This window comes from Corythoichthys intestinalis, chromosome 10 (assembly GCF_030265065.1).
Source record: "Corythoichthys intestinalis isolate RoL2023-P3 chromosome 10, ASM3026506v1, whole genome shotgun sequence".
Classification (NCBI taxonomy): Eukaryota; Metazoa; Chordata; class Actinopteri; order Syngnathiformes; family Syngnathidae; genus Corythoichthys; species Corythoichthys intestinalis.
Window position 1 is genome coordinate 17,694,739 of NC_080404.1, and position 12,544 is coordinate 17,707,282.

General features: G+C 38.7%; 1 protein-coding gene across 2 annotated transcripts in view; it reads right to left on the reverse strand.

Moving 5' to 3' along the window:
- Positions 1–12,544, reverse strand: part of slx4ip (SLX4 interacting protein) — a 57,386-nt gene that overhangs the window by 24,594 nt on the left and 20,248 nt on the right. For both annotated transcript variants that reach the window (XM_057848321.1, XM_057848319.1), the window contains exons 3-4: positions 6,818–6,907; positions 6,499–6,625 (exon numbers count right to left, since the gene is read on the reverse strand). In XM_057848321.1, coding sequence (XP_057704304.1) covers positions 6,499–6,625; positions 6,818–6,907 — 217 coding nt within the window. The remainder of the gene's footprint in view (positions 1–6,498; positions 6,626–6,817; positions 6,908–12,544) is intronic.

Below are 12,544 nucleotides of genomic sequence, written 5' to 3' on the forward strand. Positions count from 1 at the left end.
TCAAGTAGCCTGATGAAAAAAGATGGGTAATGCTCTCCGAATACATGGAAGGGATCTCATCACACACAATTTCATTGTCTACTTTTACAGCAAAATCCAAGAAAAAGAAAATATCCTAAATGTGGGATGAAATTAGTCATTGATTGTTGACCTGTTGTCCATTTTCAACACAATTGTCAAAAAGAGAAGGCAATTCTTTTGGAAGATTTTTGCTCAATCCAGAAAGGCTTAATGGAAATTTGGTTGAATCTCTACTTAAAACCATCAAAATGTTTGCTTTTTCATGGAAATCTGTCCTAATACCAAAACTCAGAAACACTGGCACTAGAACTTTTTTGAATGTTAAAGGCTGTTGATGGCTTATTTGAAGTGCCAGCAGCTGAAGTTGGTACACTGTCCTTATAGACGTAAGCTTAAATACTACCAGAACAGCAACCCTCCTTAATTGCCAACCTCCAGCTGCCTATTGTTGGCAACTCTGCAGTGTAATTCTACAGAACTGATTTTCTGTACATCAAAAGATACAACAATGTCCATGCGTGGCTTTTAGCATAGTATCCACCGAACAGCCGAACGGGCCGGAACGCGTACCGGCAAGAAATTTGGCGCCGGAACGGTGCTTTGATCCCAAAAATATGACAACAACTGACAAAACCCCATGCTAAAAACAACCTGCCTGGCTGCCACACAGGTATCTCCAAGAGTAAAACAATCTACTATTGTCAGATTTACATACACAAGTGTTAACAGCAAGCATTATAAAATTGTTTGGGTAGCGTCATCCATTTCCACCGATATCTACAATCTCTTTATGCCACGGACAGCACGGAGTTCTCCCAGCATGTGTCTGATAAGTCGTGTCGATGTTGTGCATGCGCTCAGCTAACCACCCTCCCTGGCTGGGACTCCAGTTGCCGGCTCAATTGGCTGACATACTGACATGCGATCAGCATGGATAGTTAGCTCTGATTGGTTCAAATACACATGTTTTCTGGGACAAAAAAAAAAGAATAAGCTTGTTGAATTATTGCAATAAAAAATGGCAATGCAACTGAAAATTGATCAGATCTATAAAAGAAAGGAAAGAGTGGTAGAGACTTATTATATTTTCTCTGATAGGGAGGTTCAGAACATCATGTTAATCCTATAATGCCAGATGAATGAACAGATAATTTGATTTTTTTCAATTTAAAAGCTTTATGTGGTCCTTAAACGTAATAAAAAAAACTTTTTTTTTCATAAATTTGTATACATATGTTCTCTAATTTGTATCATCAATGATACATTAAGCATTGCATGCAGTTCTTGTGGTAAAACAAATATAACTGAAGTGGGATTGAACACAATAAGGTTTTGAATATATATATCAGGCATGAAAATGGGTCAGGGGTTAAAAAGGTGAGAAGGGTGTGGAGGAAATATGTTCCAGTACACTGTACACCCCAACAAAACATTGAGCTCTGTCGACCCACACTGTGTTTCAGCAGGGCCATGCAGAGACCGGTGGAGGGGCGGGTGCTGGTAGATCAAAAGGGGCACATGAACAAGTATTTAATACACCTTAAAACAACATAACTTCAATTTTAACCAGCTTTAGATAATAATTGGCTGCGACTGTGACATACTTTAAATGGGAGGGGGCAACAGTGAATAGAAATTAAAACTGTCATCAACACTTTCTGGCTGTGACTCAGTCAGTCCGCCTCTTTTCTTCCTTCAACCTCTCCATCAAAACTTCCTTCCTCAACTTGTTCATCTGAGAACAAACCACATCAGATGGTCACTGAGCCACCAACAGCACAGTTTTCTTAAAACTATTTTTTCATTATCCATACTTAACAACTCTAGCACCTAATAATTAATAAAGCAATGACATAAAAATCTTATAGAAAAATAACATTGTAATTGTGTTTATAATTGTATTTAATACCCGACTATCCTTGCAAACTTGTTCTTACCAGGTCTGCTATTCACCCAGCTAATGAGGTATTCACTGCCTTTAGCAGCCTCATCTAACTCCTTTTTTTATCCCTCCTTTTTTTATCCCTCAATCTCCCTTCCCTACGACGCATGTCTATGTAATGAAATATAAATATTTAAAAAAACAGACTCCCCGGTGGCTTTTAGTTTTAAAGCTTTCTTAATTTCTTTCTCTCTCAATAACGATGGAGGTAGATTTGTGTTTTTATTATTCAATCAAAAAACAAAGTTACTTCTATCAAAAACAAAGTTGCTTCAATCAAAATACAGTATATACTTTTAATCCCCAAAAAGTCACTTCAATAAAAAAAAATTGTTTTTGATTGCAAAAATAAATTTGAGACAAAAAAGCATTTGAAAACTATTTTTCTTGATTGAAACAAATTTTTCCATTGAAGTAATGTTGTTTTGCATTTGGGCCACATTTTGGCTAGGACATTTGTGTCTTTATTATTCAATCAAAGAAGTTGCTTCAAACAAAAAAATATATATAAAAAGAAAAACTTTGCACATGTGTCAATCACCGTTTACCAAAGCCTGAGAGGGTTTGAGTAGACTCACTATGAAGTATTTAATAAAGCCAAGCATTTTCTTACTACTTTATTCTTGTTTAAAAATAATTCGGTGGGGCAGTAACATGTTTAAAACATCATAATTCTTACATTTTGAAGTGCTTGAAAACCATTTATAAATGATACTATGGTGAAAAAAGTGAAAAAACGTAATATATATGTATCTTTTTTCCAATGTAAAATCTGAATAAATGCATTGAACATGCACAAAAAAATGGGGGGGGGGGGCGCGGTTTTCACTTATTGCGGCGGGTTCTGGTCCCCATTAACCGCGAAAAACGAGGGATCCCTGTATTTCTGAAAAGCTTTAAGAAGCAGGACTCATTCCCACCACTCGTCAGTGTTGTGCCGACACCGGCCGTCAGCTCAAATCCAAACCGACAATAACGCGTCTCCGGCGGACGACGGGAGCGATGTGAGGCGCCCCCTCCATCCGAGAGCATGCCGCTTAATTTGACTCAACAGTGTGTTTCTTCGTTTGTATAACCGCTAAATACAAAAGCTTGACGCCAATTTAACGGGAGCTATTTTTTTTCATGGGAGATTTGGCTAGCTCTGGCAGTGTTCAACGCAAGCTGCAACGAATGGCAGTAACTTTTTTATATCGCAAAATGTGAAAACGATTGAAACCATTACTCACCAACTTCAATCTGCTGGCAAATACAGGCAAGTGTGTATGCTGCGCTCTGGTCTGCCCCGGTGTGGATAAGGCCTGCTTTTTGTTTTCGCAGCTTTGCAATGCAACCAAAGGCTCTCCGAGCACTCCATGTACAGTAAGGAGTGCGCGCGTTTGGAATAATGGAACGCAGCTTGGGCCGATGATTGGTTCTCGTCAGCGAAGCATCTAGAAGGATTTGCTGACTGTGCTCTTAAGTGCTCAGTTTACGTACTAAGTTAATCACATGATGATAATAATAATAATAATTAAATAAAACCTCCCAACCCCCCCCCCTCCCAAAAAGAATTTCTCCTCGGATCTACGCAATTCACGTAGGTCGCCCTTTTTGACTTCAAAACGGCGAATTTCGCCGAAAGGTGAGAGATTTTCATGCCTGATATATTTTTTTATTATTACTATAATTATTATTATTATTTTTTTTTTTTTTTACTGCAATGAGGTCCACACATGCTTGTCTCAAATGTGATACATTTGGCAGTATAGTTTATGTGCACTTTGGACTTATTTTTGTTCATTTACCTATGTTAAGCTACTCATTACCTTATAATATAAAAAAGTCAATGTTTGTGTAATCTTCAAAATACATTCCATTTTACTATGCGTAATTTAAGTCATTTGTACTTATTTTCTTAATGTATTTTACTTTAAAATACAATTTTGAATGAAAATCAGTTTCTCGTGTATGGCTTGTTACATACAGTAAGTGTAATGCAGTAGCCTAATGCATGTGTAAAACCTGTTTGTTTTTGTTTTGTTTTGTTTTTTGCATTTCTGTTTTTTTTAGGAGGTTTGAGGTCAGGTAAGTTGCGTTCTCAAATAAATTTACTTTAAGTAGGCTGTGTACTGAAACAGATATTTAAGAAACTAGTTTCCACTTTCGGCCACAGAATTGAAAGCACTTCTGAGAGAAGGCAGATTCTTCCGTTCTTTCTAGCATGGCTAGAAGAAGCTTAATCATTTTAACACATATTTCCCTGCTGACACTTTGTTCCTTCCCTTGTTCACACGATGGCTACTGTATTTGTGCCTGTTCGTTTGCAGGACCTCTGCCTATGATCTTCATCGTTAAAGATCTCTCTCCTAGTAAGTCATGAGGGATATGAGTTTCAGTAACCTTACACTGTGCTTCTGTTCACACCTTGCCCGGAGGGGGATATACTGCAACTTGTCAACTCATGAGCACTGTCCCTTGGATTCATAATTGTTCTGGAGAGCACACCTAAAGTTACATAAGCACATTACAATCATTATAATCCATTGCCTATTTAATTAATGTACTGTATGTTGCCTTACAGCGGGACCTCCAAAGGCAAATCCAATTGATTGTTGCACTGATTGACTTCCAAGATTTTTTTAATTTGAAACAATTACCAGAGTTTATTTCTGGTTTTATTGATTTTAATTTGATCAAATTTGTTTTAATTATTATTTTATGAATTTACAATTGTATTCATTCATAAAAAATATGCATAAAATAGTATAATAACATACAATGATGATTTTTAATAAATATATATATATATAATTTCATAATTGAGACCTGGCTTCCACATACATGGACTTCTTATCTTGGGTCAGGAAAGCCACACACGTCCTAATGGAGTTCAGTTTTTTTTCTTCTTCTTTTTTTAATGACAGAAATAGTCATTTGCCCTATAACAATAACTATAATTAACCCTATAAAGGGTTAATATTTGAATTTAAACTAAGGAAGCATAAAGTGAACTGGTACTTGCATACATATGAGATGGAGTATGACATCACACCATCACAATCTGAAATCTGCTCATTCACATAATTTACAAAAGCAGTTGCAATCAAATCATAAACCACATAGATACCAAACTTCAACCATGTCACACTCTCATTTAGAGTTTAAGCATGAAACAATGGGGGAAAAAATGTACTAGTTAGTTCGAATAATCGAGTAATCAGATTAGGAACATTTAATGCGCTGAAGAATACATTTTAGGAGATGCAAAACAAAGGCTTGCTAAGATGGGAACTGCATTGAAATGTCCGCTAGCTTAAATGCTACAAAATGCTAACTTTTTTTTTTCCAATGCACTTAACAAATCGTTCCAACACGTATTCCTACATGAAATGGCTGAATATACCTATAAACTAAATCACGAATGCATAAAAAAACAAAAACAAAAAAAACATTAGCTCAAACAAAAACTTACTTTATGTTGGTCTTAACAGGGAGCAGCTGGATTCATCCATGTTAAATCACTTATGTCATATTCACTGTTGCCACTAGAGGGCAGGGTATCCACCCAAATCAATAAAACTAAATGGAAACATTTTCAAAAGAAAACTTTACAACGCCACTCTAATTCAACAAATATTCGACACAGCAAAATTTGATTCGAAGCTTGTTTCTAATCGAATTACTTGAGTTAGTCGATTCATCGTTGCAGCACTAAATTCAACGAAAGTGAAATTGAGTAGAAATGGAAATATTTACTCCGCAAATCAATTTACATTATTTGCAGCTACGATTTCACGTTAAAGACTAATATATTCCTAGTAAAAGAGTTAGTGTGGAACCCTGCCAGAGCTTTGTCCTGGTGTCCTTTTAGCCAAACCTGGTGAAAGTGCTTCAACCTGTTCTATTAAATTTGGCATTTGTTTGCGCGAACACGTTACCACCTTCTAGTTGAATGAGACTACATTTCATGTGATGTCATGCACGATGAGGATTTGACCTCCTAGCTTTTATCTGAGTTTTTCAAGATTTATCTTATTTAATGGCATTTTAAAACAAAATTGTTTTGATCGTGAAACTTCAGTTAAGTTTGTGTTTACTACTTTCATATTTAGGAAAAAACAGTCAAGGATGAAAGTCGCATGAGAGGCTGTGCTGTGGCCACAGAGCAACTTTATGGTGCTTGCTGCTCTATAATCCCACTCTCACAATTGGTGTTGGCCTGCTGAGTGAGCTCGGTGAAACTCCCCTTAACTGCTACCTGTGAAAACCCAATCTGCAGTTTGACATGCAGCTGTGAGATTGGTGGGCTCCTCAGAAGGTAGTAGATCAAATATACAGTTATACTTGTATGTGTGGTGGTTGGCAACTGATTTTGATAAATATATACTAGTACAGTAAATCAAACCTGACAGCATCTTCCACATACACACACTCATAATTATTATTTTTTTTATTTGTTTCTATGATGGCTGTCAAACAAAAACACTGACATGGCAAACAAACAAAAAACAATAAGTATTTTACCATTGAAATGTCTGTCGAAAAATGATTACCTTTCACAATAAAAGCTGCAGCAGGTACTAGCTCCTTTTTGTGTTTTGGCTGTCTTCCGTTTTGAATGGACTCCATATACTGCTGAACTCTTACATCCACAGCACCACGAATCAGAGTTGTTACTTCCTACGTAACAAGGACTTTTCATTAAACTGTATGTTGTCATTGCACTTGTGACATTGGACAGCCAATAATGCCCCCCAAATTGAAAACATAAACCCCCATGCTGCAGTTTTTTTAAAGGCCCCAAGCCATACTGAATCTAAATATTCACTCACACGCTTAATCACACGCACACCCTTCTCATTGTGTCTCTACCTCGATGTGGCTTGTAGTAAACCAGCTGGCGTCCTCTTGGCTGCCCAGGGGCAGGACGTGAAGATCCACCAGCACAGCAAAGTTCCCACACTGTAACACAAAGACCAAGGACAGCCACAGGTTGCTGTGAGGCATTGAGCTAAGAGACAACAAAAGGAATCAGAATGTGAGTGATTGACAGCGAAACAAACCACGAATGACCCCCCTATGTACTCGAACATCACCCCGGGCCATTCAGAGTAGTCCCCTCAGAGCTCTTTCTCTCTCTGGCAAACTCTCGTCTAAATTTTAAACGCGAATTTTGGCGCTATCTGCCATCTTGTTTTCTCTCTAACAGGATAAAATGTTTGCTGCCGGTTTTACAACTCTGCAAAGTTTAACCAATGACATTTTTTTTTTCGAAGAAAATCTGAAAATGGGTGCTTTGCCTCAAAAAACGTTAAAACCATTTTCTTAAATGACAGTCTAATGCACATGTTGAGGTCTCTAGAGGGCTACTAAAAACATGGATTTAGAGTACATTTCAGAAGCTCTTCAAGTCTGTATCATTGTGTCAATGACAATAAGCTAAGAAAGACAGGGAGGCCAGAACTGACGCAGCTAGTTAACTAGCTGTTACATCTTTCTCAAACTGGCCTGATTATGGTTTACACATGAGTGCAAAATCTGCCTGCTGCAGAGAGTAACTGACTAGGAGTCTCGTGTGAACCTCGCCTTTCCCTGGACAAGCAAACCGAGGACTGAGACCACCCACGACATAAAACAGAGTAGTAAAATGACTGCCCTGTAACTGTCATATGCAAAAATGTATCAAACAAGGGAAAAAAATGTTTTTAGGTTTGTTGTGGAGAATTTAAATCTACTGTGTACAAACAGAAAATAGTATTCATTGAATAAATAGCATAAACAAAGACTTGTTTTGAGCTAGGCAAAACCCCTTTACTGAAGTTGCACACCGAATGACTTAACTTAATAACCTAGTCCTAAGGGATGTTCCCAAGGCCTTGTACTAAGAATGACGTGAGTGCAGAAAAATAACGGGGTAAGGTCCAAATTCTGGGCACCAGCCAATAGCAAACCCCGCATTTGTCTGGTTAAACTCAATACACTGTCAAAACTAAATGTGGCTGCTGGTCCTTCAAGGTTCCAATAATTTCCTGCCTCAATGATATCATTGATATTATAAACACGTCTCACAATGTACTTTGGCAGAGAATACTAATCTCTAAATGATAGTACCGTAGTAGATTACAAGACTGGTATTTTCAGTGGTCTGAACAAAATAATAAATCTGGTAAGCACAGCAAGTTGCAAGAATGATGATAAGAGTCCTGGAAATCCAGCAATTTGTGCACAGATTTGGGCAAATTTGGGGTCAACATTTTTTCCCCAGAGTTCAGTTCGGTCATGTGATGGAAAATACATTACCTTTATCTGTCTTCAAAATATTTTACACCCTAGGTTGTTAGCCCATCGAAAGGCATTCAAATCTAGTGTTAAAACCTATGCATGCTGCCGATCAGTGTCTGCTTTTCTCTACATATCAGTATTCTTTCCACCCAGTGCTCTTTGTCTCTCAGCAGTCCACGCTTGACTGGTGGTCTTAGCTGACTGCCTCCAACAATTACGAGTGCGTGGGAAAACCTAGCAACAGAGGGGCAGGCCTTGTCCCTCAAAAATGAAACAAAGACAGGTGGGGTTCCACAGTGGCTTCTTGAGCTGCATTTGACACCATGTCAGCTCGTTTGAATATCTAGCCTTAACTTTTCGGACCTTCACAGACATATATATATTATATATATATATATATATGGGTTTTCCCATTGGCAGTGTATCAAATACTTGTTCTCCCCACTGTATATACATATATATTATATATATATGGAGGACAATACAGAGAAGACTGAAAAAGCAGTTTCTGATCTTGCACTCCTCTATAAAAGAAACTGCTGTATTTTAAGCCAAGACAACTCTTGTGTTTGATAGAACAATATGTCAATATGCTGCCATAGCAGATTCATGGCGCATTAAGCCCCCAAAATATTTTTAATTTGTGCCTTTTACCCTGGAAACCCCCATTTACAGACGTCGCACAACCGCTTTTGTTTCAACCCAGCCATAAAAGGAAGGTAATTAATTATATTTTTTATTCAAAATGTTTGTCATGTTTAGCTTAGAATCATTATTTGATGTCTAATATTTCGTTTAAAAAAAAAAAAAACGACTTTAAAAAATTATTCACTCACATATTTTTAATTTATAAACAAATTACGTCATAATGAAAAAAATGGCGTCTGTAAAAAAGTCACGGATATCTACCCCATAACTATCGCTTAATTGTATTTTTTTGTTACTGTCGCATTTTCTCCGATATGTTAGATGATAAATAATTGATCCAAACAAAGAAAACATTGGGGGAAAAAACGTTTAAAAGGTTAAATATATGAAAAAGAAAATCTCGACCACTCCTTGATGTCTGCGATTTTTGCATAGCCACTTGTTATATTATCACGTTTCACCCATAAAATCCCCCCAAAAATCCAGCTGTGGCCATTCACATCTGTATCTTGACACTCGATAATACATGCTACATGGAGTTTTTGGATCGAAACAAGGTATGCAATAATATCTCGTTAAAATTATGGCGTCTTTAATTCTGCTCTTGCATGCTCTCACCTCCAGTTAGGGTTTTGCTGTTTAATTTTTTTTTTAAATGCCCTCTTGTTCAAAAATTTTCTTCCCCCAGAAAATTGAGATTTTAAGCTTTCCAATGATGTATCACACATTCATATAGGCCAATTTTGAAATTTGGCCAAATTGGGGGTCTCAGAGCAGTGGCCTATACTACGAACTGAGTTCAACCTCCCCAGAAGTAATCCAGTTTACCAGCGGGTAACCAGAGTTGACAAAACCTGGTTGTCTAGTTTGTGGTCAGTCGGTGCTACGACGCTGATTATGAGGTTGATTAGTCGAACCTGTGTCAACCCAGTCAGAGTTACTGCGCGTTCACATAAAAGGGGGCGGAGACCAGAGTCAAACACTACTTGTGACGATGGCACGGGCACCTTACTTCACGGAGGAGGAATGCGCGATGATCATGCGGAGTTATGAGGAATTAAAATCCACCCTCACCGTGAAATCGATCACCGTTTCAGCGAGTAGAGCGCGACGGGTCTGTTGACAGCGAATTTACAGATCGTGTGATTTGTGAATGCGTCAATATGCCAGTTTACTTATGTCCATGCAAAGAAATAAAGCCTGCTGTCAGGACAATAAAATAAGATTTGGTACGTTAACAGTAAGAAATAATTTATCGCGCATCACCACATGAAGCAGGATAATTGTATGTTTAGTCCCATTGACTGTATGAATACGTATGTCCTTTTTTTCCCCCCTTAGTTTGGGCCTAAAAAATCAAGCCCGACCCAACCCGAGCCCGATCAATTAACTTGATTTGCTGGCCCGAGCCCGACCCAACCCCCCCCCCCCTCCAAAATTTTATGTTATCTTTGTGAGGACTCAGGAGAAGAAGGAAATGCGGGGATGCCATGCGTTGTTGCGTGAATTAAAGCCCGTCTTTTGTAACGAATTTTCACAGTTAAACAAGACTGTAAGATGAGTATTCAATAAACATTTATATCTTTTATATTTGTGCATCTGTCCTATCAGTGGATTTGACATTTAATTTAATCTCTTCGAGTTGGCAGAAAAAAACGCAAGTTTTCTCAATGTTTAAATAGTCTACATATTTCTATGATTATTATTCATTATTCATCATTACTCATTTACACAACGAAATAAAGCTGGAAAAGTCCGTTAAATATATTTCTTGTATATGAGAGCAAAGCTCCGCATTCGTTTACATTCAGCAATTTCAACGATCAATTTGAAGCGTTTCCATACACCACTTCGAATCGCACGGCATACAGTGTTCTCACGCAGATATTCAGCATCACCATTGGAATGTATATATTGTCCCTGGCGAAAGAGCGCATGGAGAGGCACACAATCTGCCCGTTTGTGAGGGCCTGACTTCGGCGGGTTACATTATAGTGACGTCCGCCTCGATCAGTTGGCACAGGTAAAGAATTCCCTCAGCTGAAAATCTACATCTTTCATGGAGAACATCTTCCGGGTACACCAGCGGATTCTGGCGGTCTCCAAAAACCCGTGCACTCCGAAGAGAGCCCCTCACAATCCGCGCGCCAATGTCGTATGGGTCGTCCAGGTACGCTGTCATTGTCAGGAGGACACTTCCGCGGAGGAGTGCTGTTTAATTATAGCGTGGTTAATTAGAATTCTGGGGTTAAGCAAGATCTAACTCTGAGACGACCAGGTTTGGCGTGTGGCGTGTGTTGCCATGGCAACACTTCTCGGTTCCAACATATCCACCTTTCGTAGTCTCGCTTACAGTGCCTTGCAAAAGTATTCGGCCCCCTTGAATCTTGCAACCTTTCGCCACATTTCAGGCTTCAAACATAAAGATATGAAATTTAATTTTTTTGTCAAGAATCAACAACAAGTGGGACACAATCGTGAAGTGGAACAACATTTATTGGATAATTTAAACTTTTTTAACAAATAAAAAACTGAAAAGTGGGGCGTGCAATATTATTCGGCCCCTTTACTTTCAGTGCAGCAAACTCACTCCAGAAGTTCAGTGAGGATCTCTGAATGATCCAATGTTGTCCTAAATGACTGATGATGATAAATAGAATCCACCTGTGTGTAATCAAGTCTTTGTATAAATGCACCTGCTCTGTGATAGTCTCAGGGTTCTGTTTAACGTGCAGAGAGCATTATGAAAACCAAGGAACACACCAGGCAGGTCCGAGATACTGTTGTGGAGAAGTTTAAAGCCGGATTTGGATACAAAAAGATTTCGCAAGCTTTAAACATCTCAAGGAGCACTGTGCAAGCCATCATATTGAAATGGAAGGAGCATCAGACCACTGCAAATCTACCAAGACCCGGCCGTCCTTCCAAACTTTCTTCTCAAACAAGGAGAAAACTGATCAGAGATGCAGCCAAGAGGCCCATGATCACTCTGGATGAACTGCAGAGATCTACAGCTGAGGTGGGAGAGTCTGTCCATAGGACAACAATCAGTTGTACACTGCACAAATCTGGCCTTTATGGAAGAGTGGCAAGAAAAAAGCCATTTCTCAAAGATATCCATAAAAAGTCTCGTTTAAAGTTTGCCACAAGCCACCTGGGAGACACACCAAACATGTGGAAAAAGGTGCTCTGGTCAGATGAAACCAAAATTGAACTTTTTGGCCACAATGCAAAACGATATGTTTGGCGTAAAAGCAACACAGCTCATCACCCTGAACACACCATCCCCACTGTCAAACATGGTGGTGGCAGCATCATGGTTTGGGCCTGCTTTTCTTCAGCAGGGGCAGGGAAGATGGTTAAAACTGACGGGAAGATGGATGCAGCCAAATACAGGAACATTCTGGAAGAAAACCTGTTGGTATCTGCACAAGACCTGAGAAGACTGCTGTTCACAAACACTCTTCATCCAACCTCACTGAGCTCGAGCTGTTTTGCAAGGAAGAATGGGCAATAATGTCAGTCTCTCGATGTGCAAAACTGATAGAAACATACCCCAAGCGACTTGCAGCTGTAATTGGAGCAAAAGGTGGCGCTACAAAGTATTAACACAAGGGGGCCGAATAATATTGCACGCCCCACTTTTCAGTTTTTTATTTGTTAAAAAAG